The sequence below is a fragment of the Eriocheir sinensis genome, chromosome 8, assembly GCF_024679095.1.
Source record: "Eriocheir sinensis breed Jianghai 21 chromosome 8, ASM2467909v1, whole genome shotgun sequence".
Classification (NCBI taxonomy): Eukaryota; Metazoa; Arthropoda; class Malacostraca; order Decapoda; family Varunidae; genus Eriocheir; species Eriocheir sinensis.
The window spans coordinates 23,779,902-23,804,284 of record NC_066516.1 but is presented as its reverse complement, the minus strand read 5'-3'; the positions used below and the strand labels follow the sequence as shown (position 1 = coordinate 23,804,284).

The 24,383-nt window shown below is 45.6% G+C and overlaps 1 protein-coding gene across 11 annotated transcripts in view; it reads left to right on the top strand.

Moving 5' to 3' along the window:
• The window catches only part of LOC126995731 (A-kinase anchor protein 13-like), a 198,806-nt gene that overhangs the window by 128,516 nt on the left and 45,907 nt on the right, over positions 1-24,383 (top strand). For 10 of the 11 annotated variants that reach the window (XM_050855573.1, XM_050855579.1, XM_050855578.1 and 7 more), the window contains exon 5: positions 22,714-22,844. In XM_050855573.1, the coding sequence (XP_050711530.1) occupies positions 22,714-22,844 (131 nt within the window). Of the gene's footprint in view, positions 1-16,424; positions 16,590-22,713; positions 22,845-24,383 lie in introns of those variants that run through there. The other variant, XM_050855580.1, reaches the window with a different exon arrangement.

Genomic DNA, 24,383 nt, shown 5'->3' with positions numbered 1-24,383 from the left:
TGACCCCAAGTCTTTGACGCATTGAACGCTTTTGAGTTTAACGCCGCGCATTTCGTATTCGAACTTCTTATTCCTCGTTCCAACTTGAAGGACCTGGCACTTGTCTACGTTAAAGGGCATCTCCCATCTATCCGACCAAGCTGAAATTTTGTGCAAATCCTCTTGGAGGCTTTGCCTGTCTTCGTCAGTGAGAACCGAGTTACCAATCTTTGTGTCGTCTGCAAATTTACTAATGCGGTTATTGAGTCCAACATCCACGTCGTTGATGTAAATAATGAAGAGCACTGGGCCAAGGACCGAGCCCTGACGCCACTAGTGACAGGCGCCCACTCTGAGTTAAATCCGTCAATCACTACTCTTTGTTGTCTGTTGCTCAACCAATTCGCGATCCATTGGTTTACTTGACCGTCAATACCTATTTGCTTTAATTTGTAAAGTAATTTATGATGCGGGACTTTATCAAACGCTTTCTGGAAATCAAGATAGACTACGTCCAGTGATTTGGTTACGTCATAAACAGTGAAGAGGTCGTTATAAAAGGTTAATAGGTTTGATAGGCAGGATCTTTTGTTTCGGAAGCCATGTTGTGAGCCCCCAATCAATGAGTGGCTTTCAAGGTAACTCACAATTTTGTCTCTAATTATGCCCTCAAGTAGCTTACCTACAACCGAAGTTAGACTAATGGGCCTGTAATTACCTGGTACTTTTTGTCTCCTTTCTTGAAAATCGGTGTCACGTTAGCCTTTTTCCAATCTGAAGGGACGATGCCTTGTCGCAAGGACATATTGAATACGGTTGTGAGGGAGGAGAGTATTTCGCTCTTCGTTTCTTTCAGCAGAGTTGGATATACTTTGTCAGGTCCAGGACTTTTATTTGTTTTAAGTGAATGGAGAGCTTTAAGGACTTCATCGGTTGTTATTTCAAAATTAGGCAATGCATGCTCGAGATTTACAATAGTACTGGTGTTGGTGGTAGCGAGAGGAAGACTGTTAGTATTAAACACCGAGGAAAAGTAATTGTTTAAGAGGTTTGCAATGTGTTGGCTGTCAGTCACTAGTGCACCGTCGCTGTTTGTTAAAGGTCCAATACCACTTTTGATCGCCTTTCTGTTGTTTATGTAACTGAAGAAAGATTTCAGGTTATTTTACAGTTGGCTGCAATATTTTCTTCATATCTACGCTTTGCCTGACCTACTAGTCTTTTACTCGTCGCCTGGCATCATTATAGAGTCTAATGTTCTCGGGCGTGCTTTGTTCTTTCTTTAACCTGTAAAACAATTTTCTCTCATTGACTGATTGTTTAATTTCGCTATTAAACCACGGTGGGCTTTTATTAGTGTTAATTCGCTTCTCGCACAAGGGGACGAATGTGTTCTGCTGAGTGAGTAAGTGATTTTAAGGCTTAGCCAGGCTTCCTCTACGTTGCCGTCATCTGATAGTTGTATTTCTGTTAGTTTTGTCAGATTTCTACGAAGTTAGCTCTTTTGAAATTGGGCACCTTTACTTTATTTTCAGTCACTGATGATTGAGCTTTAATGTCGACGCGCACTAATTTATGATCGCAAGAACCGAGGTGTTCTCCTACCGTGACACTACTGACAAGGTTATCTTGGGTCGTTATAACAAGGTCGAGTATATTATTTTGTCGAGTTGGCTCAGAAACCATTTGGCTTAGATAATTTTCTTCTAGAAATTCGATCATTCTATGTGACTCGCCTTCTGTACCTGACAGTGTCGCCCAGTCGATATGGGGGAGGTTAAAGTCTCCTAATATCAGTGAGTCGTTGTTATTAAGTGACTGCCTTAAGACGCTGTACATTTCAAGGTCGTCATCGAGTGATTGCCCGGGAGGTCTGTAGGTGACAGATATATTTAAATTGACTTTTGCAATGTTTACTCGCACGCACAAATGTTCAACGTTACTGTTTCCCGGTGTTTTGTCGGTGGGTTGCAAATAGCTTTTGACATAAAGGGCGACGCCACCGCCTCTACGGTTTACACGATCTTTGTTGAAGAGTCTGTAGCCATCTATGTTGTATTCGGAACTTAAATCAATATTTGTGGTGTCGATAAATGTTTCGGTTATAGCAATTATGTCAAAATTTTCTGTTAAAGCAAGACATCTCAGAGAGAGAGAGAGAGAGAGAGAGAGAGAGAGAGAGAGAGAGAGAGAGATCGTGTTGGTGTGTGTGTTTGCCTTGTACATCTTTTATTTCTTGTCTCCCGTGAATCCCTTTGATGTTTAATTAATTCGAGGACAAGTATGTGTTCGTAAATATGTACTTACGTCTTTAATACGCGGCGACCCTCCCCTCCCTCTCCCTTAAATCAAAAACATTAATTACATGTCCCCCGCCTCCCAGCACGACGCCGCCCCTTGAGTGTATAGTGCGGTAAAAACTAGTTTGTTTGACCATAATTGACATAAACATGAACTAGTCGCCGAATATTCAGTGTTTAAGCAAGACCACATTTGGCCTCATGCGCCCACCATCTTTTATCCTTCTGCCAGTATATAAAGTCAGCCCAAGAAAACAGACCCTATGAATCCAAGCGTTACCTTAAAATATATTCGCCCGAGGTACCAACGGGCTGGGGCAGACACCAAAACCCTCTAAACGGTGTTTCATACGTCTGTAATTATACTTACGGCGCCAGGGAATCGCTATAGGCGTTACTGTAAAAATATTCGCCCGAGCTATAGTATTTCCATGTGAAACTGGCCGGTGGGGTGGTGGCGGCTGCTGGGCTGGCAATACTATACCAACGTACTGAGGTAGAACAAAGCCTTCTATACCAGGTTTCAGCTCGTTCAAAGGTATACATTTGGAGTGAGAGTATCACTATATTGTTTTCTGTTCGAAGCAATGTTTATTCCCATTGCTGACATGCGCTTTTTTATGAAGCCTACTCTGTTTTTAGCCTGAAGGTACAATGGGCGTACTCTTAGTAAAGTAGAAAACATAAATATCTCTGAAGTCATCTAAAACCGTTCTCGACACGTCATCCACCCCGACTCTCCCTCTTCCTTTCTATCTCTCTATCCCTCTTCCTCTCCTTATCCCTTCTCACTCTCGCATAACTCGGTGGTCTCAGTCAGCACGCGAGTTTCTGAATAAAAAAAAGGGGGGAGGGGGTGAAAAAACCTACCCACACATATCTCTTCAAAAATTCAGGGCGACTAAAAGATGACCTCGAGCCCACGTGTGTGCCGGCGAGGGGGAAAGAAACCACATTCAAGACGCTCAAAAGTGGGACGCCTCGGGGAACATTCTGGCGGTGGGTGGTAGGTTCCCCTCTCTCCCCATCCCCCCCTCCTCCTCCCCTTCCCCCTACTGCCACCCATCCCCCTCACGTTTTCCCTCCTTTCACTCTCCTCCCCTCACTTGCATCCCTCCTTCACTAGACCCGGTGTCCCTTCCCTTTGCTCTCCCTTCCCCTCACGTCCTGATGTTGACCCTCCCTCCCCTCACGCTTGTCACCTGAGGAAGAAAGGAAAATGGAGAAGGGAACCGCTGTCTCTGTCTCTTTTCTTTTCTCTCTCTCTCTCTCTCTCTCTCTCTCTCTCTCTCTCTCTCTCTCTCATCCTGTCAAGTTCATGTTCCTTTCACCTGGAAAAGAGAATCCTCAAGGTGTGTGCGTTTTTATGTCTTTATTTCCCTCTCCTCCTCCTCCTCCTCCTCCTCCTCCTATTTCGTTCCTCAAAGCTCCTAAGTCCCTGCTGTACATTCAAGTGATAAGCATCATAACCATTGTCGGGGCGGCGAGGTGCGGCCGTGATTCTTTCTGCTGCGTTTTTGTTTCACTGACCCGTCGTCCTTGTTACGTCGCTCGTGTCACTCCTAGTACGTCACGACCCGTCCTTGTGTTGATGTCTCGCGTCCCTGTCATTCCTTTTAGCCTACCTCTCTTTTCTCCCCACGGGACTCGATCTTTCGCTACTCTTATGACCGCTTCGCCCACACCTCTTACTTGTTATGTTTAAATCGTCGGCAACAGTCCTTGAGTTGATGCGTCGCTTTTGTGTCACACTTTTTGAACCTCACTCCAATCTCACCATGGAACTCGATCTTTCGGTACTCTTCTGACCGTTTCGCCCACACTTCTTATTTGTAGCAAGTAGCGGGCTTTTTTATTATTGTTTCCTTTTTGTGTGTGTGCCCTTGAGCTGTCTCCTTTGCTGTAAAAAAAAAAAAGTCGTTGGCAACAGTCCTTGAGTTGATGTGTCGCTTTTGTGTCACTTTTTCTTACCTCACTCCAATCTCTCCATGGAACTCGATCTCTCTCGCTACTCTGTTCTGACCAATTCGTACACAACTCCTAATCGTTATGTTTTAAAAGTGCGTAACATGTGATAGAAATCGATCAAGCTCGTCGGTGATTAGCCTGTTCTGCTTTAATTAACACACCTTTGACAAGCACTCTGTCCTCATTAGTTCTTCCGCACCTTCTCATTGGTTTGTTTAGAGAGTTCGTAACATGTGATAGAGGTCGATCAATTTCGTAATGAGTTTGTTCTTCCTTGACTAGAACACAAACTTTTTTTTTTTGTATTTATTTATTTATTTTATTTTATTTATTTATTTATTTATTTACTTTTTTTATTTATTTATTTTTTTGCTCTGCCAGTAGCGATGAATCAGTGGAGAATTCTGTTTTTTTAAAGTTCATGCATATCCAGGAAGGCTTATTTTGATCCGTATTTTCAGGCGCTTCCGGCTCTCACAACAGCGATTTCAAAAGACCACAAAGGAGATTAGTTGCGGGCCCTCATGAGTGTTTTCCGCGTACACAGTATAGCGGCAGAAGCTTTGTAAAACTATATCACTAGGACCACAAAACAACACCACATGGAAATCCCTTCAACTTCTGCGAAAGCCTTATCAACTGTGTGTGTGTGTGTGTGTGTGTGTGTGTGTGTGTGTGTGTGTGTGTGTGTGTGTGTTTACCTAGTTATAGTTTTACAGGGCCTGGGCTTACGCTCGTGTGGTTCCGTCTCCGTATCTGTATTTGTCCAACTTTTCCTTAATGTTTTGCTCACTTCGCCGATACTACATCCTCACTTAGTCTGTTCCAAACCTCTATATTTCTTTGCGGGAAGCTATATTTGTTTGTGTGTGTGTGTGTGGGTGAGTGTGTGTGTGTGTGTGTGTGTGTGTGTGTGTGTGTGTGGGTGTGTGTAGGCGCCGAAAGGAGTGAGGCTTTGTCGTTGCGTTTATGAACCTTCCCTTCCCGCTGGTCATGTGGCGACGGCGGAGTGGTGGACTGGCGCGTGAGAGGAAAAACAAGACGGCGCCGCGGAGAGAATCACGATGAGGTGGTCGACTTGAAGGAGGGAAAGTAAAAGGTTAAAAAAGGGAGGGAATGGCGACAGAGGAGGAAAGATAAAGTCGTTATGATGAAGAAGGGAAAAGGAGGAGGAGGAGGAAGAAGAAGAGGGGGAGTGATGATAGGGACGACATCCCCTCTCCTTCCTCTCCCTTCTTTCCCCTCCCCCATAAATATTGATTGTGAAAAGGGAAAACCGATGGAAGGGGAGAGAGGGTCATCATGGTGAGCAAATTGGGGTAGGAGGAGGAGGGTGATGGTGATGATGGTGAGTAATAGTGAGAGTAACGGTCCCCCCTCCCCTCCATTCCCCCGCCCCCATTCCCCCCCTCCCTCAGTTTTAATAGTCGCCTGTCCCTCATAAGCACCAGCGGCCTGTCAGGGATTATTTCAGCAGATAATTAATGTGGCCCTTTATTGCCTGTGTGTGTGTGTGTGTGTGTGTGTGTGTGTGTGTGTGTGTGTGTGTGTGTGTGTGAGTGAGTGAGTGAGTGAGTGAGTTTGCGAGTGACTGAGTATGTGTCCGAGTTACTGTGTGGAAGTGGACGTTAGAGGATGTTGGAGTGAGTCTGGGGTGTGCTTGCCTGATGAGTGTGGATGAGTAAGTAAGATGCTTATTGGGGGGTATGTGTATATGGGTGAGTGGCTGACTGGCATCATGGGTGAGTGGGTGAGGTTCGTGGGCTCGGGGCTGCGCGAGTGTATGTGTGTAGGTGGGTGACAATGAGCGTGCGTGGAGGGGGATAGGATGAACAAGTGTGAGTGTGTGTAGGTGGGTGAGAGTGGGTGTGCGTGTGGGGCTTAGGTGAAGAGAGGGAGGGAGGGGTTGGATGAGCGGGTGTGAGTGTGGTTGACGTAGTGGATCTCCCCCCAATACCTCTCCAGAAAGCAGCTCCTGTCTTAACGCTGGGAGCTGGATTGGATGAAGCGTTCTGGGAAAAATCTAAATCAATCCTTTCCTTTCACGGCCTTCCACTGCCCCGGCCATCAAAGGACCCCGTGCCTGAGTGACTTGTCAACTGAGGTCTTCTTCCACCGAACCCTCCCTTCTCTTCTTCCTGTTCCTCTTTCCTCCTCCTCCTCCTCTTCTCACTTCTCGTCTTTCGCGCGTCTGAGGCATCGATCGCTCCAGGTTTTGTTGACTTCCACTTATCTCCGGCGCGTGAAATGTGCACATAATCCTCCACTTACATGATAGATACACTGTCGCTCCGTCACCGTCGCGGGAAAGTCTTGCCTAGCGGAAGCTGTAGAGATGAGGGTGGTGGGGATGGTGGGTGACATGTTCAAAGTCATACACGCGCTAAGGGAAAGGAGCGACTAAGTTACGAGAGATGAACGAGAGACGAGATGAAAAATGGAATAGGAAGCGAAGGGAAGGAAGTCAAGGGAGTAGAAAGAGTTCGAATGTGTCAAGTTGATATTTTTATGGCCGTGTAGGTGAAGAGGGAGAGAAACGAAGTGGAGGCAGGAGAAGAGGAGAGGAAAATGGAAGAGGAAGCGAAAGGAAGGAAGTCTAAGGAGGAGAGAAGAAGAGTTAGAAGATGTTGAGGAGTAGTAGCTGATATTTTTAAAGCCGTGGAGATGAAGAGGGAGAAAGAGAGGAAGTGGAGGAAGGAGACGAGGAGAGGAAAAATTGCATTGGAAGCGAATGTTAAGAAGTCGAGGGAGAAGAAGAGTTTGAAGCTGTTAAGGTGTTAGTAGTTGATATTTTTTAAGACCGTGTAGATGAAGAGGGAAAGAGAGAGAGAGAAAGAGGCGAAGTGAAAGGAGGAGAAGGAAAAATAAGAAGAGGAAAGTTAATTAAGAAGAAAACAGGAAGAAGTATAAGGTGAAGGAAAAGGAAGGAGAACATTCGAATTTTTAAGGTGGTAATACGTAGTTGATTTTAAGGCCGTTCAGAAGAGAGAGAGAGAGAGAGAGAGAGAGAGAGAGAGAGAGAGAGAGAGAGAGGAGGAAAGATAAGGAGAGGAAGGAGAAAGTTCGGGGTGGTGGCTGAGTTAGTGGTCGTGGTGGTGGTGGTGGCGGCGGTGACTGGAGTTTTCAAGGTCAGGTGATGGGGAGGGAGCGATGAAGTAAAAAAAAAAAAAAAATAGAGGCAGAGGAAAAATGAAGAGAGTTTGGAGAAGAGTTGAAGCGCCTCTCACCACTCTCCTCCCTCTTCGACACGTGAGGCGAGGCATTCAATTCCTTTACCTTTCTCCCTCTCTTCCTCCTCTTCCTTCTCCTCTTCTCCCTTTCCGAGCTTATCACCGTCCTCCTCCTGTTCCCCCTTTCCCAACGTTCTCTCCTTTTTGTGCTGACTTTGGGTATCTATTTTTATTGCCTATTTTTTCTGTGTCATCTGATAGTCAACGTCCGATCCAATCTTTCTTTATTTTCTTCCTTTCATATCTTTTAGTCACTCTCCTATCCATTCTTTCTTTATTATCTTCCTTTCATATCTTTTAGCCACCGTCCAATCCATTCTTTCTTTCTTTTCTTCCTCTTATTATATTTTATCATCGTTCTGTCTTATTCCTGCGCCTACCTTTCTTTCTTTCTTATTTCATTATCTTTACTTCTCGATCCTGGTGCTTCTCGTCTTTTCTCTCTCTCTCTCTCTCTCTCTCTCTCTCTCTCTCTCTCTCTCTCTCTCTCTCTCTCTCTCTCTCTCTCTCTCTCTCTCTCTCTCTCTCTCTCTCTCTCTCTCTCTCTCTCATGTTTTCGTCATTTTTTTCCTTTTTTTATTTTTTTATGTTGCCATCGTTCGCTTTAGTTTCTCGTTAACTGCATTTTAATGGAGTTTTCTGATCATTTTTTTTCCTTACCGTGTCGGGGCGCTGTTCGTCATCGGATTTTTCTGTATTAAGTTTATTTATTCAATTATTGATACTGAAATCCTTTTCTTCTCTTGGGTGTTGCATATTTTAATCGGTCTGTGCGTGTCATGCAAAAGACGACAGTGATGTGTGTGTTTTCCTTTTAATATGGGGAGGCAGTGGCTGAGAGGTCAATGAGGGCGCAGTGTCTGGAGGACCCTACTTCAAGTCCCGCCCGCCGTTACAAGCATGTTAGAGTCGATTATAGCCAGGAGCATTCGGGACCATCTAGAAAAGCATAATTTAATTCATGACTCACAACATGGGTTCACAAAGGGTAGGTCTTGCCTTACTAACCTGTTGTCCTTCTACACTAAAGTAATCGAGGCGGTGGACAGAGATGAAAACTATGACATATTATATCTAGATTTCAGTAAAGCGTTCGACAAAGTCCCTCATTTACTAAAATTACAGGCTCACGGCGTAGATGGGAAAGTTTGAGGATCAGGGCGTAGTGGTAGGAAGCAGAGAGTGCAAATCAATGGTAAGAAATCTGAATGGGCAGTGTTACGAGGAGTCCCACAGGGTGCTGCCTCTGCTTTTATTATCTTGGACACAGGAATCAAAGCGATGTCAGTAAGTTCGCAGATGATACCAAGATCGGTAGTAGAGTCAATCAGACAGCGACGCTACCGTTCTCCAGGATGAGCTTGACAGACTATATGATTGGGCGAGGAAGTGGCAGATGGAATTCAATGTCGGGAAGTGTAGCATTTTGGAAACCCTTTACACAATTACTCCTTAAATGACACTCCTCTAAGCAGGTCTGGGAGAGAGACTTTAGAGTCCTAGTGAGCGCTGACCTCCGTCCTAGGGCTCTGCATTCAGGCTAAAAATCGGGCAAACAGAGTACTAGGTTTCATCTCAAGGAGCGTGAGCAAGGAGCGCTGAAGTCATCCTCAAACTTTACTTAGCACTAGTTCGACCTCATCTCGATTATGCAGTTCAGTTCTGGTCCCCTATTATAGAATGGATATCAAGATGTTAGAATCTGTACAGAGAGGATGACGAAGATGATTCAGGGGTGAGGAACTTGCCTTATGAAGACAGGCTAAAGCAGTTAAATCTACACTCTCTAAAGAAAGAGGGTGCGAGGAGACTTGATCGAAGTTTATAAATGGATGAAGGGATTTAATAAAGGGGATGTCAATAAAATTTTGAGAGTGAAAGAGCCAGGTAGGACGCGTGGAAATGGTTTTAAGTTAGACAAATTCAGATTCAACAAAGACATAGGCAAGAATTGGTTCACTAATAGAGTGGTGGACGAATGGAACAGGCTTGGGAGACATGTTTTGGGTGACAGTAGAGTAGATACATTCAAGAAGAGGTTAGATAAAGCCATGGATGGTGAGGTTAGGTGGGGTTGAGTGTACAGGAGCTGCCTTGTATAGGCCAACCGGCCTCTTGCAGACTCCTTACGTTCTTATGTTCTTATGTTCAGTCATCACCGAGGGGCTTAAGCCTACCCACATGCTGTCCCGATGACCACCTGTCAACCCGAATTCAAGCGAAACTCTAGAAAGGACCAAAGATGAGTTACGTGGGGCAGCATGAGCCATGTAACATTGCGGCACTATAAAATACTTGCCTGCGCCATAACGGGCCGGGTCCGACCACCAGGCCCCACCAGAAAAACCTACCGGCGCTATAGGCAGAAAATAAATAAATAAGAGTATATAATAATTTCAAGTGAGGAGAGTGCTGCCTAGTTCAAGGGTACTATTAACTCCATTCAATCCAGTCAAATCCAGACCCGCCCTAAACTCCAACCATTCCAAAAACTCCAGCCCTTCCGAACCGCCCCGCCCGGCCCCGCCCCGCCCCGCCCTCGTGTTTCCCTGCGAGCGTTGATTGCCTCCAAGGTCCGCTAACGAGCCAGCCCGCACGATAAAATTCCGCATGTGATCCAAGTTTAATCATTTTACGAACGATTTGGAAAAAAAATATTCGTGTCGTGTGAGTGAAAGGAAGGGCAAAAATTATATACCATCCCTGCCCTGAGTGGCACATCAGAGAGGCAATTTGTTCCGAGCACTTCTTTTATTTATTTTTAGCATGCAGAGTCCACAAGTTCGAGGAAAATGTTGGGAGGAAATGCATGAATGTGTTTGGAAGGTGTTTATGTTTGTTCCTGGGCAAGCGGATTTTAGTTGTGGATGAGTGTTGTGTCTGTCTGTCTGTATGTATGTATGTATGTGTCTCCATGTATCTGTCTATCCATATCACACACACACACACACACACACACACACACACACTGCAGCTGGACAATGATGGACAGCTGGACAGACAATATCCAGTTACCCACCCGGGAGAGAGAGAGAGAGAGAGAGAGAGAGAGAGAGAGAGAGAGAGAGAGAGAGAGAGAGAGAGAGAGAGAGAGAGAGAGAGAGAGAGAGAGAGAGAGAGAGAGAGAGAGATAGCAAAATACACAATACATGCAGAAAAAGATGAACTCGTATCGCTCCGTGTCGAGGCAAACATGTGTCGAAAAAAATACAAAATAAAAGAGAGCCAAAAAATAGATGTATGCAGGTCATATAGTTCTCAATATTTCATTTTTATTCTTACTATCTTTACATATATTGATTTATCTTTTTTATTTTCTTTTTGCGTGCGTGTATTTTCCTTCAGCGACCATTCCGCGGGTCATAAAATGCTCAGTATTTGTGTATTATTTTTGTTTATTTATTTGTACATTCATTTTTCATTTTTATTTTATTTTGTCGTATCTATTTTCCTTCTCACTATTCATCAGGTCATATAGTGCTTAATATTTCTTTTTTTATTTGTACGCTTTTTTATTTTCACCTTTTTTTTGGGGGGGGGGAGATATGTGTATTTTCCTTCTAGTCCAGTTCGGCATTCGGCACAGAGAGGAGCCGAACAAGCGTGGGAGGATCACAGTCACCACAGGAAGTGTTTCGAGTCGGTGTACCATTTCACAATAATTATATATATTCGGACGTACCATTTTCACTCAAATTAATGAATATATGCATGAATTTGTGCTTTTTCTATTATTATTATTATTTCCTCCCTGAATTATTTATTACACAGGTACACCTTTCAATTTCCATCAAAAGGTAAAGCAAGTTATATGCCCGTGCTCTCGTTTTTGGCAATAACATTGATTGAATTGGCGGCCCAGCGCGGGACTTCGAGGCCAGGAAGCACCGCGCTGGAAGCCCAAAACCTCTGCCTCCCCCCCCCCCCATCCCTGACCCCCACGTGACCTCGGCTCTTCCTATCCTTATCCCCCTCCTGGCCCTCTCATCCACCTAGCCCTTTCCCACCATTTGATTTCTCCCTCCACTTTCCTTTTTCCTCCACCTCACCCCTACCTCCACTTCGCTTTTTTTCTCCACTTTTTTTTCTTCTTCCCCAACCTAACTTGCCCTATCTGACCTCGGCTCTACCTGGCCTTTCTCCATCTAGCTCTTCCCCCACCTGACCCCAACCTTCACCTGGCCTGTCCCCTACCTGGCTCTTTTACCCACCAGGCTCTTTCCCCTACCTAACCCCTACCTTCCTCTGGCCTGTCCCCTACCTGGCTCTTTTACCCACCAGTCTCTTCCCCCTACCTAACCCCTACCTTCCTCTGGCATTCCCCCACGTTCCCTCCTATCCAACTCTGCCCTTTTTCAGCCTGGTTTCTGCTCCCTCCCCTCCCCACACCCATCCTCCCTGACTATCTATTCTCTTGTCATTTTTCCCCCTCTTTTCTTCATCCCCAACCCTTCTCCATCCCCCACCTGGTCCCTCCACGCCTTTCCTCTCCCACCGTCATCTTCCCTGGTCCTATCTATTCCCTGCCATCCATGTTTTTTTTCCCTCTCTTTGCTTCGTCCCCAGCCCTGCTCTCTCCCCATGATCTCTCTCTCTCAACCTCCTCCCTCCCCCACACTCCTCTTCCCTGACTCTCTTCCCTGCCATCCTGCTGCACAAAGGCTGTCCTCCACCATCGTTGACCTTTGACCTTGCTCTCTCCCGACCCTCCGCTACCTGCATTACCTTCCTCCGCGCCTGATAAATGTTGCGTCACCCCCGTGCTGCGTGGGTTGCCTTGGGACCCGGCCGGGCACCTGTTGCATCATTCATCACTCCTCTTTCCATAACGTTTTCTTACCTGTCGAAGGCATCTGCAGCCATTATATCCCAAGTACTTTTTTTCATATTCAATAGTTGTCTCTGTAGGTTTTCTTGTATTCTTATTTTGCTTTAGAAATGTTTACCACTTGTCCCCTACCATTGCATCTTTTTAGTTTGCTGGTGCTACTTACACATGTATCCTTAGTTGTATAATCACACTCTGTACTGCCTGGGGGTTGGGATGGCATGCTCCTCCCTTCTCCTTTGTTGTTTACTTGCAACATTAAACTTTCAATCAATCAATCAATCTCCTTAATAAACTCGGGGTCGGATTTTTAAACATTTCGGCGTCCAAGCACACATTTGACATGGCTTTCGTAGGGGTTTGGGGCTTTTCCAGTAGTAGTTTTATGACCCTGGTAGTTGTTTGACCCTCCTTCCGTGCCGTGAGCCTAAAACAGCACTCATGAGAACCCGATTGATCTTCTTTTTGGCCTTTGAAAACAGTTGATATGAGAGGTGGAAGCGTCTGACAACACCAACCTCGGTCTGTTTTCTGTTGTCGATGGTACTTGCAGCGCTGTTGTGGCTGAGCAGCATTTTCCACGCATTCGTCACCATCATTGTTTCAACACCGTTCCCTGTGTACTTACCTGAAACGCCTACATGAAGGTGCGTTTTCTTACTTTGATAAACTGTTAAGCCTGTGTTCTTGCCTGCCGAGGGTCTTTGCAGCACCGTTAGGGTTCAACTCAAGTAAATGAATGAGAAAAGTTGAACGTGCCGATAGTCGTGCAGCACAGACGGAATCTACAAGTGACCGACATAAAACTTGAAGGTTGAGAAGAAACACAAAACTTGAGTTGGTATTATAAGACACTTTCGCTTCTACCATCAACCATTTCTAAAAGTCAAAGAGGGAGGCAATCGAGTTCTAATGAGTGTTTCTTTAGGTTCATGGTACAGAAGAAGGGTCAAACTACCACCAGGGTAAAAAAAACTACTGAAAATGCCCAAAAGTCCGAGGAAAGCTTTGTCAAATAGGCGAACTTAATCGACATAATGTTTAGTAATACGGCCTGTGGAGACTCCCGTATACAGAGCATCCATTCCCCTCCCTTCTCGTTCCCTGTGGAGGAGGAGGGCAGGCAGGCAGGCAGGCAGGCAGGGACGGAAGAGGAGGAACCACCTTCTCCCTTATCGCGTGGAGGCAGCGCTATCTTGTGGCCGCCGCGTCGCCTGCGTGGCCCGCGGCACTCCTATCACTCCTTGCCTTTGTTTTCCCGCCGTCACTCCGCCCCTAGACCGGTTTTTAAAAGTAATATGTAAACATTTTATTTTACCCGTGCATGCTCCTGTTACCGCGAGCTGTTCCTGGTTTATCACCTCCCTCATCTTCCTAACTCGTTGCTGTTCATTATTTCCGCTTATATGAATAAATAAATAGTTGTTTTACACTCCTAACATTTTGTAGCACAGATATTTACATATTTTATGGCATTTTCAATGACTGTTTATTTTCTTTTATGCGAAAGACCGGAAAGAAGCGTTGTTATTTTACATATTTTGTGATATTTATGGAAACTAAAACGGACCCTGGATGCTCATACTAAACGAGGGATTTCCGGCGAGTTGCAAAATTCTCTGTGAAATCTGGGAGAGCGGATCTTGCCCGTTGTTTTCATTCATCACTTTTTTTTTATCTGCTAGCTCTCCTTGTTTTCCTTCTCTTTGCCCACGCTTTCCCCTAACAGTCATAAACACACACACACACACACACACACACACACACACACACACACACACACACACATCGCTACTGTTCTTCGTTCAGCCACCGGTTACGTTCCATTCATCCTTCCACTCGTCCTCGCGGCCGCCCCCATCGCCAATGTCGTTGTCTCATCCTTGTTTAAATGTCATTGTTTTATCATATACGTATATTTACACTTTTAAGAAAAAATACACTACACAAGCATGCAAACAAATTCAAATTTTATTCCAACCTCAGCCACTGACTTGGCTGCACTAGTTTCCCCGCCTGTGCGTGTCCCACAGAATGACCACCCCGGGGGTAATCTTGTGCTTAACACACTGAGCCATGCACACTGGAGCCGCGTCCATCACCGCCAAACCTAGCGGGGCCCACTCAACGAGGTCGCTTCGGACATACTCGTAAACGCAGCAGTTTTCCTCGTTCCCCAGAGACGCAGGCGGCCGATCCGAGCAGCCCCGCGAACCGTCGTCAGGGGAATGATATTGGCCGGGGGAATTTCGCCGCAAGTAGGGCCATTCAGGGCCCTTTGTGGGGAGCCGCTAAGAGCCGCGGCGGGGAGGCGGCGGCTTGCAGCGGCCCGGGTATTGCTGGCATGCGATTTAGGAGCAAGTTGAAGCTGCGCCATTTTCTGCTTGATGTCCACCTCCCCGGAGAAATGGAGGCCAGGGAGGAGCAGGGCGCGGAAGGGAGTGGCAGAGGTGGAGGATGCTGGTGGTGGGGATGCTTTGGTAGTGTGAAAAGGTGATGGTGGTGGTGAGGATATATGTTGTGATGTAGCGTGGTGGTTTTTTTGTTTTTTGTTTTTTTTACAATCTGTCTATGGCACCGGTAGGCTTCCTAAGTTTATAGTTTATAGTGGCGCCATCTTGTATGGGTCATGCTGCCCCGCGGAGCTCATCGTTGATCCTCTCTTAGAGAGAGAATCTAAAGTCTAAGTTGATAAGTGGTCTTCAGGACAGAATGTGGGTCGCCTTATAGGCAACTCGTCGGTGACTGAAAAATCCCAGTTTGTGGCGGCGGGCGGGACGCGAGCCCACGTCCTTCGGGATGCCGCGCCCACATGCTTGACCACTCAGCCACCGCCTCCCCATGCTAGGGGATGCTAGAGATGACGCGTTTGTGTGTGTGTGTGTGTGTGTGTGTGTGTGTGTGTGAGAGAGATTCACAACGGCCTGATCACGAGTTGGACTCGCAATCGCAAGCAAGTACCCTCCCGACATGAGCAAGCTCATGCTCATTATAGTCGATCTCTGGGTACTGCCAGGACCTCACACACCACACACCCCATCCCCTTTTTTCAAGGGGGGACAGTAACCACTCCTTGTCAACGAAGATTCCGGCCTGAGGGGAGCTCGAACCGCCGCCTGTCAGGCCGTGAACTCTGGCAGCGCAGCGCTCTAACCGATCGAGCTACGGAGCTATGTGTGTGTGTGTGTGTGTGTGTGTGTGTGTGTGTGTGTGTGTGTGTGTTCGCAAGGTTCTCGTAAAACATAACTACCTTTGTGTTGATAACTACACTAAAGAGTACTTTTCGGTTTTGTTTTGGTTTGGTTTGTTGATATTTGTCGCCACCTCAAGGATGGGGACACGGGCTTTATAGAGCCCGCCAGGGTCATGCGGATTTGTCCCTCCGCGGAGGGACCACAGGCCCTTGCCGGATGACGGCCAGTGATGGGAAGGATGCCGCCTGACCGACTCTATTGGCTGTAGTCAGCCGAACCGACCAAGTCGGTCTGTCGACGAGGACTGGCGTGTCTCTCGTACTTTCCTTTGTATTCTTCGTAACACACACACACACACACACACACACACACGAGGCTGCCAAACAAAGGCGTGAGGTTCGAATCCATCCCGAAGCTTCCGACACACTAACCTGACGCTGTGTTGTGAATCCCGCGTGAATTCGTGTCTCGAGTCTGCCGGCTGATCCCCGTGCCTGTCCCGCCCCGGCTGAGCTGATACACGGGCGTCGCTGCGGCTGGTTGGGTGGTATTGGTCTTTAGCTCGGTGGTGCCTCAATCTTATTCCCGGTGTGGCGTCTTCTGTCATCCCGTGTCGTGAGACATCCCATCCTAAACTGCGCATCGCGGAACCCAATCTTTACTATCACAGAGTAACTAAGTGAAGCATCTAAGTGTAAAAAAGTACCAAAGGACTTAAAAAGCGACGCAAAGCGGAACAGGTCACAAGAAGAAGAAGAGTGATTGTTGATATCCTAGTTATATACATACATACGTCATCATTTGCTTTCATAATAATATAAAGAAACTTGGGTGGGACAGATCCCGACAAACAGTCGACAAAAGCCACGGTACCGTGTCGAAATTCACCCACCCTGTGTATGTATTCAGGATGGGATGGACTTTGACGGAGGGATGAGATTTGACACCACACCGGCACCAAGGACGCGAAGGAGATGCTGTGGCGCAGTTTACGAGAGTGACACAGGCGTGAAGCTTGACACGACTCTGTAGACATCGTCAGACAACTAAAGAAAACACAGGAATTGATGTAAACCACTTCATTAATAAGGTGCTAGACATGTGTATTGATGTCTTTAATTGATGTGTGGTATTTGTTGAAATGTGGGAAGTGTTACGAGCAAGTGTATCACCAGTGGCAATGTGTTGTCAAAAGGAACGCGAGTGAGTGTCAAGATCATCGCCAACGCTGAGTATTGTCCTGCAGTTCATTATTGTTGTCAGTAGTAGTTTGTTGGTCGTTGGGTTCCCTGTAGGGTTTAAAGACTACCGTTGACTTTCTCTTGCTACTTTCTTTGTGTGTGTGTGTGTGTGTGTGTGTGTGTGTGTGTGTGTTCGCTAGTCCCATTCATCATAGGATATAAACAAATTTGAAGGTTGTTGCATCGTTCTGGCAGCCCCTCGAGGTGTGATGGGCGTGGGAGACCGTTGTGCCTCAGCCTGCACACTCAGACTTTTCTTAAACCAACATCAGTAAATATTTTTGCCGATTAGAGAAGTATGGTGCTGGATGCCTCATTTTCAAGACTTTGTTAAGGGAGTATCCACCAAACACTTATATTGGATTGGTGTTTGGTATGGCTGGGTTGTTTTCAGTTACTATCTGTTATAGTGAGTGTATAGATACCTACAGTTGCCAATATAATATCACTCCATTCACTTAGTGTCGACAAACTAGTATGAGTAAACACTAAAAAGAATGGACGCTGCTCGACGAAATTAGCGCAAGTTTTAAACCGATCTCGTATTACTTCGTGTTCTGGTGTTTCCTTTATTTTCTTAGGTAACTGCATACTTGTATTCAGCACCTCACTTCTTCCTCACCAGCTCACACCAGCCCCCGTGCATTCAGCCTTGATAAACGCAGCTAATGACCAAATTCAACCTTACGTGACCCTCGGAACGTATACAGGTGGTCAGTAAGCTAGAGAAGTGTAGTCATGCTTGTTTATACCTCGCCCCTCGTGATGTTTGTGTGGCTGCAAAAACTGTACCTCCGTCATCCAACATGTGTGAATTGCTTTAGTGTTTAGTGTGTTTTCTAGACCGTGGGTGTTCTATGCTATTACACTGGGCAAATTTTCGTGGATCTTCAGTCAAACCACGATCATATTTCCGTGGTTTTCTGACGTGTCCATGATCTTCTAAAGCTACGGTAGATTTCACCAAAGGAAGACGGTATTACTCACCATCATCAGCAGCAGCAATAACAAGAAACAAATAAGAATCACGCCAGCGGAAATCGTGGTTTGACTGAAGATCCACGGAGAATTTGCCCAGTGTATTAATGGAGACTGCTCAAGGACAATAAACAAAAAAATAAAAGAAAATCCCCTAATCGCTCTTCCTGCAAAAGCAAACAGGAGTAACAACCAGGAGCGAGGTCAGTTCAATCATAATGGACAGTCAGCCTTCCCGAATACAACGATTACCCGAATGATTCTTTTTGATTGGATTCGCACGTCTCGTTTCCTTGCCGTGCTCGTCGCTTCCGGGGAAAAAATGTAATTAAGATACATGTAAGGAAGTGCTTGCTCGTTGTACAATCGTTATGGAGAGGCAGTCTTCCCGAATACAATGACTGCGGAAATGATACTTGTTTAATTTAATCGCTTAGGATCATGTATATGTTTAGGATGGGTGTTTTAATCAGTTAAGATGCATGGAAGGAAGTGAATAGTTCTCTTAACCCCTTGACTGCGGATTTCCTACAAGAAGACATCACCAAGCTACAGGAATGGAACAAAAAGTGGCTGCTATAGTTCAGTGAAGAAAATTGTAAAGTCCTGAACCTTCAGAGAGGATATCCAGCACACCAATACCACATAGGAAATACTCCACTGTCCACCACTGAGGCAGAGAAAGGCCTGCGAGTGTATGTTACCAGGCTACAAGTGAAAGCCAAATCCGTGCCAATCGCAGCGCAGAGACAGCGGTAAAGGAAACAGCTCAAAGGGAATATATGTCTCAAAAAAACAAGAAGAGACCTAGAGTCATTGTTTCTGCAAAAGCAAACAACAGTACCCAGAAGAGAGATCGATACAGTCATTATGGAGAGACAGCCTTCCCGAATACAACGATTACCTGAATGACTCTTTTTGATAGCATTCCCTCGTTTCCTCGCCCCTCTCGTCACTTCCGGGAAAAGTTTAAAGTTGTGTTTCTCCGCTAAGTACTCTCGTTTACTTCAGTGCCTCAATCCCTGGCGTCTCAGGCCCATCGTCTTTTCCTTGTTCTCCTTCACTTTTCTTTCCTTCACTTTCTCGTCTCTCGAGTAAGCGTCAAGGGTTCTCTCTGAATACTCGAGTCAACTTCAGTTTCTTAATCCGTTCAGTCCAAGTTCCGTCGCCTCCTCATTCGTTTCCTTCGCTATTCTTTCCTTCATTCCATATGCAACGATTCCACCTCGATGCTCAACGTTCTTTTTTTTCCGCTCGCCAAGTTTTTCCTCTAATCTCGGAGTTTGAAATTTGCCGTCTTGAAAACTCGCCTCGACAGAAGAAATTATTGGCAACTTTTCAGTGACTTCCATCCCAGTGCTTGTGGAATAAAGTTTTCGGAATATATCAATACTTTTTTTTCATTGTGGAATTAACGTGAATGGAGCAGTTTGTGTAGACAGAGGAGAGAACAGACGTGGAGAGATGAAGATAAGGGAGAGGTGAAGTTAGTGGAAGGAGCGGTTTTTTAAGCATATAGGGATGGAAGTGAAGGGAGAGGAAGTGGAGACGAGAGGAAGAATGAAGAGATGCTGATAGTGGAGAGGAGGTGGAGGAAAGTGGAAGGAATTGTCTTGGACGAGGTGAAGTGATGGGAGAGGATAGTGAGGAGGAGACGAAATAGAGAAATGAGGAAGAAATGAAAGCTGAGGGGAAAGCGAAGGAGACAAGGCAAAACACAGCAGGTTCGATAACTCCCACTTCTCTCAAAGCCTCTGATTGTTGTTGATTGAATTACCTGATGAAGCGAGTGTGCAGGTGTGCCCCGAGTGTGTGAGGTACTCGGCTGATCACTTCGAGGATTTTGAGGGGGCGGGGCGGGGTGGGGTGGGGCGGGGTAGGGAGCGGAGGGTAGTAGCAGCTCTCTCACTAACGCTTAACAGGCTTTGGCTTTTTCCTCGCATCCGCCTCCACATCCGTCTTCTCTCCTACCTCTCTCCTCCTCCTCCTCCTCCTCCTCTTTCTTTTTTTACCACCTCCCTGTTCTCCTCCTTCGCCTCAGTCTTCTCCTCCTCCTCCTCCTCCTCCTCCTCCTCCTCTTTTTTTTTTCCCCTCCCTGTTCTCCTCCTTCGCCTCAGTCTCCTCCTCCTCCTCCTCCTCCTCAGTCTCCCCCTTCTCCTCATATTCTTCCTTCTCCCTGTCCTCCTCCTCCTCCTCCTCCTTCTCTTCCTCCTGTTCACATTCCTCTTCTTTTTCCCTTCTCCCTGTCCTCCTCCTCCTCCTCCTCATCATCATCATCACATAATTTCTCCTCTTCATTCGTCCTCCCTGTCCTCGTCATTTCCCTCCTCCTCCTCCTCCTCCTCCTCTTTTTTCCTCCTCATCCTCCTCTTTCCTCGTCTTTTATATACTATTAATCAACGCGTGACAGGATTAGGTACGCTTGTTTTTTTTTCTCTTAATTTGAGAGAGAGAGAGAGAGAGAGAGAGAGAGAGAGAGAGAGAGAGAGAGAATACATACTGCGTGCACAAAAATTAATGACATAAACGAATAACCGAGAGAGATAACTGACATATATACGTACGCGTGGCCTTGTGCTATATATATTTCCCTCATTATCATTACTATTAAACGTGAACTCTCTACCTCTCTCTCTCTCTCTACCTTTAGGCGAGTAATTAATTAACCTTTATACTGACGTGACCTCTTTTCCCGCCGCCTGAAAAATGGATCCTGGCAGCGGTAATCGTGTTGCTCTCTGCGTCGGTGTGTGTCTGTTCCGATGTCACTCCGCGGGGCTCCGTTATCAAGATCACTGCTGTTGGCGTCGAGTGGGCATTCGTCAAGGGGTGAGAGAGAGGGAATGGGAGGAAGATAGATTGATAGATAGATAGATAGAAGGAATGAAAGAATGAAAGAAAACGATTTACATAGATTTACATAGAAAATCAGACCACACAGACCCCATGGTCCAGACTTGGTGGTCTGTCCTTAAACCTAAGTGATTTTACATTAATCAGGAGACTCCAAAACGTTGCATTTCTACTCTAGTTGATATTAAGTTGAAGGAAGTGACGGTCGAGCTTATTTTTGAAGGAGTCAATCGTGTTACACTGGACCACTGACGGTGGAAGCTTATTCCATTCTCGCACTACAACGTTGGTGAAGAAAAATTTGGTGCAGTCTGAATTTACTTGTCTACATCTGAGTTTTACGCCATTGTTCCTCGTGCGCAAAGTGTCATCGATCATAAACAATGTTGATCTGTCTACATTCGTGAAACCATTAAGTATTTTAAAACATTCGATCAGTTTTCCTCGGAGGCGACGTTTCTCAAGAGAGAACATGTTAAGGGTAGAAAGCCTTTCTTCGTAGGATTTGTTGCGCAAGGAAAGGATCATTTTCGTTGCCCGACGCCAAGGATGGCAGTACGGTATGGTATGGTACGGAATTACGGTACGGTATGGTATTTTTTAAGGTAAAAGTACGGTACGAAATTACGGTACGGTATTTTTTGTCAAGTACGGTACGGTACGAAATTACGTTATTTTTTCCGTACCTTTTCCGTACCCTTTTCATACTTTATTAAAATTCTAATATGTATTCCACTGCCTCTGTTCAGAATAGACTAATATGAATATCCGGACGATTGCGACACAAAATAGTTTTATTTACGAGAGAGAGAGAGAGAGAGAGAGAGAGAGAGAGAGAGAGAGAGAGAGAGAGAGAGAGAGAGAGAGAGAGAGAGAGAGAGAGAGAGGTACTAGACGGCAACTCGTCTGTTGGCCTTCGGGCCTCGGCCCGTCATTTCTAAGACATATTATGTAAGTTCATACTACCGCACCTATTAGAACTGGAACTTTTCACTAACAGTAAAAAGTTACAGTTCTAATTATATTTAGTGATAAATATACGTACTATAAAAGGTATATTCATTAATAAGAAAACTAAAAACAGTTATATGAACTTAATCTTCAGTCTCATCAATAAGGAAGTGTTTCCACAAGTACTTCATAAAATTGGTTAATTTTAGAGATGTAGGCAGCTTATCGCATTGGTACGATATTGGGTACGAAATTACGGTACGAAATTTTATTTTTTCATACTAGTACGGTACGGTTTTTTGGTAACGGTACAAATTTACGGTACGGTATTTTTAAGCATGCGGAATTACGATATTTATTACGTACCGTACCGTACTGCCACCCTTGCCCGACGCTGAACACCTTCTAATTTAGCAATATCCTTTGCATGGTGGGGAGACCAAAACTGTACCGCATATTCCAAGTGGGGTCTGACTAAACTGTTGTAGAGCGGGAGTATTACATCTTTATTCTTGAATACAAAGTTTCTTTTAATGAAGCCCAACATTCTGTTCGCTTTATTTGCTGCATCGATGCATTGCTGTGAGAATTTGAGGTTTGACGCGATTTTGACCCCCAAGTCTTTGACGCATTGAACGCTTTTGAGTTTAACGCCGCGCATTTCGTATTCGAACTTCTTATTCCTCGTTCCAACTTGAAGAGAAAGATAAAAATAAAGGAAACGAGAGCAGAAAGGAAAACGAGAAAAGAAAGAAAAACGAGAAGAGAAAAAGAAAACGAGAAAAGAATGGAAGACGAAAAAGAGAAACGAGAAAAGAAAAAGAAAACGAGAAAAAAAAGAAAACGAGAAAAAAAGGAAAACGGGAAAAGAAAAGAAAAAGGAATGGGTTATGGGAGGCTCGCTCATCAGGCCGTCCCCCCACTCCAACCTTACCTTACCTTACCTACCTTACCTTACCTAACCTAGCTTAACTGCCTTACCTTACCTTACCTTACCTTACCTTACCTTACCTTACCTACCTTACCTTACCTAACCTAGCTTAACTACCTTACCTTACCTTACCTTACCTTACCTTACCTTACCTTACCTTTGAGTCTCCATTACTCTTATTATCGTTGCTCTTTTTCCTATTAGCAACTTCACCTTTCTACCTGCCGTCCTCACAGCACACTCCTCTTCTTCCCCCGCAGGATCGGACAGCGTGGATGGCGGGTGTCGCAGAAACGTGGAGAAGCAGAGGTCAATGTCGGGGTCATCCTCGCCTGTGACCTATGGCGGCGGCGGCTCCTCCACCCACTCCCTCAACGACGTCCACTTGCAGGTCAGTTGGTCAGTCGGTCAGTAGGTTGGTCGGTCAGTGGGCCAATCACTTACTCTTACGCTATTAGTCATTTAGTCAGATGGTCATTACGTTAGTTTGTTAGACATCCATTCATTTTTCAGTCAGTCAGTTCGTCAGTCAGTCAGTTAGTCATTCATTCACACGGTCAGCCAATCAATTAGTCATTCAATCACACGGGCAGTTAATCAGGTAGTCACTCACTCACACATTCAGTCGATCAGTCAGTCAGCCAGTCAATCAGTAAGTCATTCATTCCCACAGTCAGTCGGTCAGTTAGTTTCTCAGTCAGTCAGCCATCCAGTCAGTTAATCATTCATTCATACAGTCAGTCAGTCATAGTTAATCGGTCAGTCAGTCTCTCACTCAGTCACCTCCTCCCTTCACATCTCGATGGCGACTTTTACCCACCGTCTCATTCTCTCGAGTCTCCCAGCTCGTCATCTCACCTCTACCTGTATTTTTTCCCTGACAATCTTTTCTCGGTATATGTCTTTCATCTTTTCCTGACATATAGTCTTAACTCCTCTATCCACGCAGTCGACAAACATTTAATATACTTTTTACTCAGTCGGCTTCATTTAATAAACTCTTTTTCCTCGTATTTTCCCATTTTGTTGCATTTATCTCTAAGTCTTCCTATCCTCCAGTCTTCACGCCCCTCATCAGGTATTAGTCACTCACTTGTGTCCGCTCGCTTAAGGCTAAATCTTCTCTCTCCAACGCCTACACTTGCTCTCTCCCTCCTCCTCCACCACCCGACCCCCGTCCCCTCCACTTCCCACGCTTCCTTCTTCATTATCTCTACACGCTTCTTCATGTTTCCCTCGTCCGCCGCTTACACCAGCTTAGCACTCCACTGCCCACGCTCCCTCATTATTACTACCTTTTAATACTCCTGCCTTACCCTCTATTAGTCATATCTCCTCCCTTCCAGTCCCCTTATTTTTTCCTCATCCTTCATTACTGCGCCTCCTCTTCCATCCAACACCCATCATTTCCCCTCTTACCAACACTTAACGCGTTCACCTTTACCGCCACTCACACTTTGCACCTTCACTTACCACGTTCTCCCCCTTTACTACTCTTTCCTCAACCACCTTCACCCCTACCCTTCCCATTTCTCATGCTCGCCACTTCTTAAAACATCGTCCTTCTTCCTTAACGCTTTATTACCCATAGCATCCAGTACCAGTCTTTCAGTACCTTCACTTCTTCTCTCCCTGCACTATATATTTGCGCTCAGAGACTGTCATTTTCCGTGCCCACCTCCGACTAACTTCACGTCTCTCCCTGCGCTCCCTCGGCTCTTATAGTAGAAGTCTTTGACACTACCCACACGTTCACTCCCATACCTCCTACGCCTCATCCCAGCTCTCTCCCTCCGGCCACCAACACGTGCCGCCTCTTGTACTTTTTACACCTACATAGTTCTATTTCAAGGATTCCCCTCAGGAGCTTGTTTTTTTTAAGTCCTTTGATGTATGTCTCCCGCCGTCTAGTGTTTCGTTATCTTTTAGT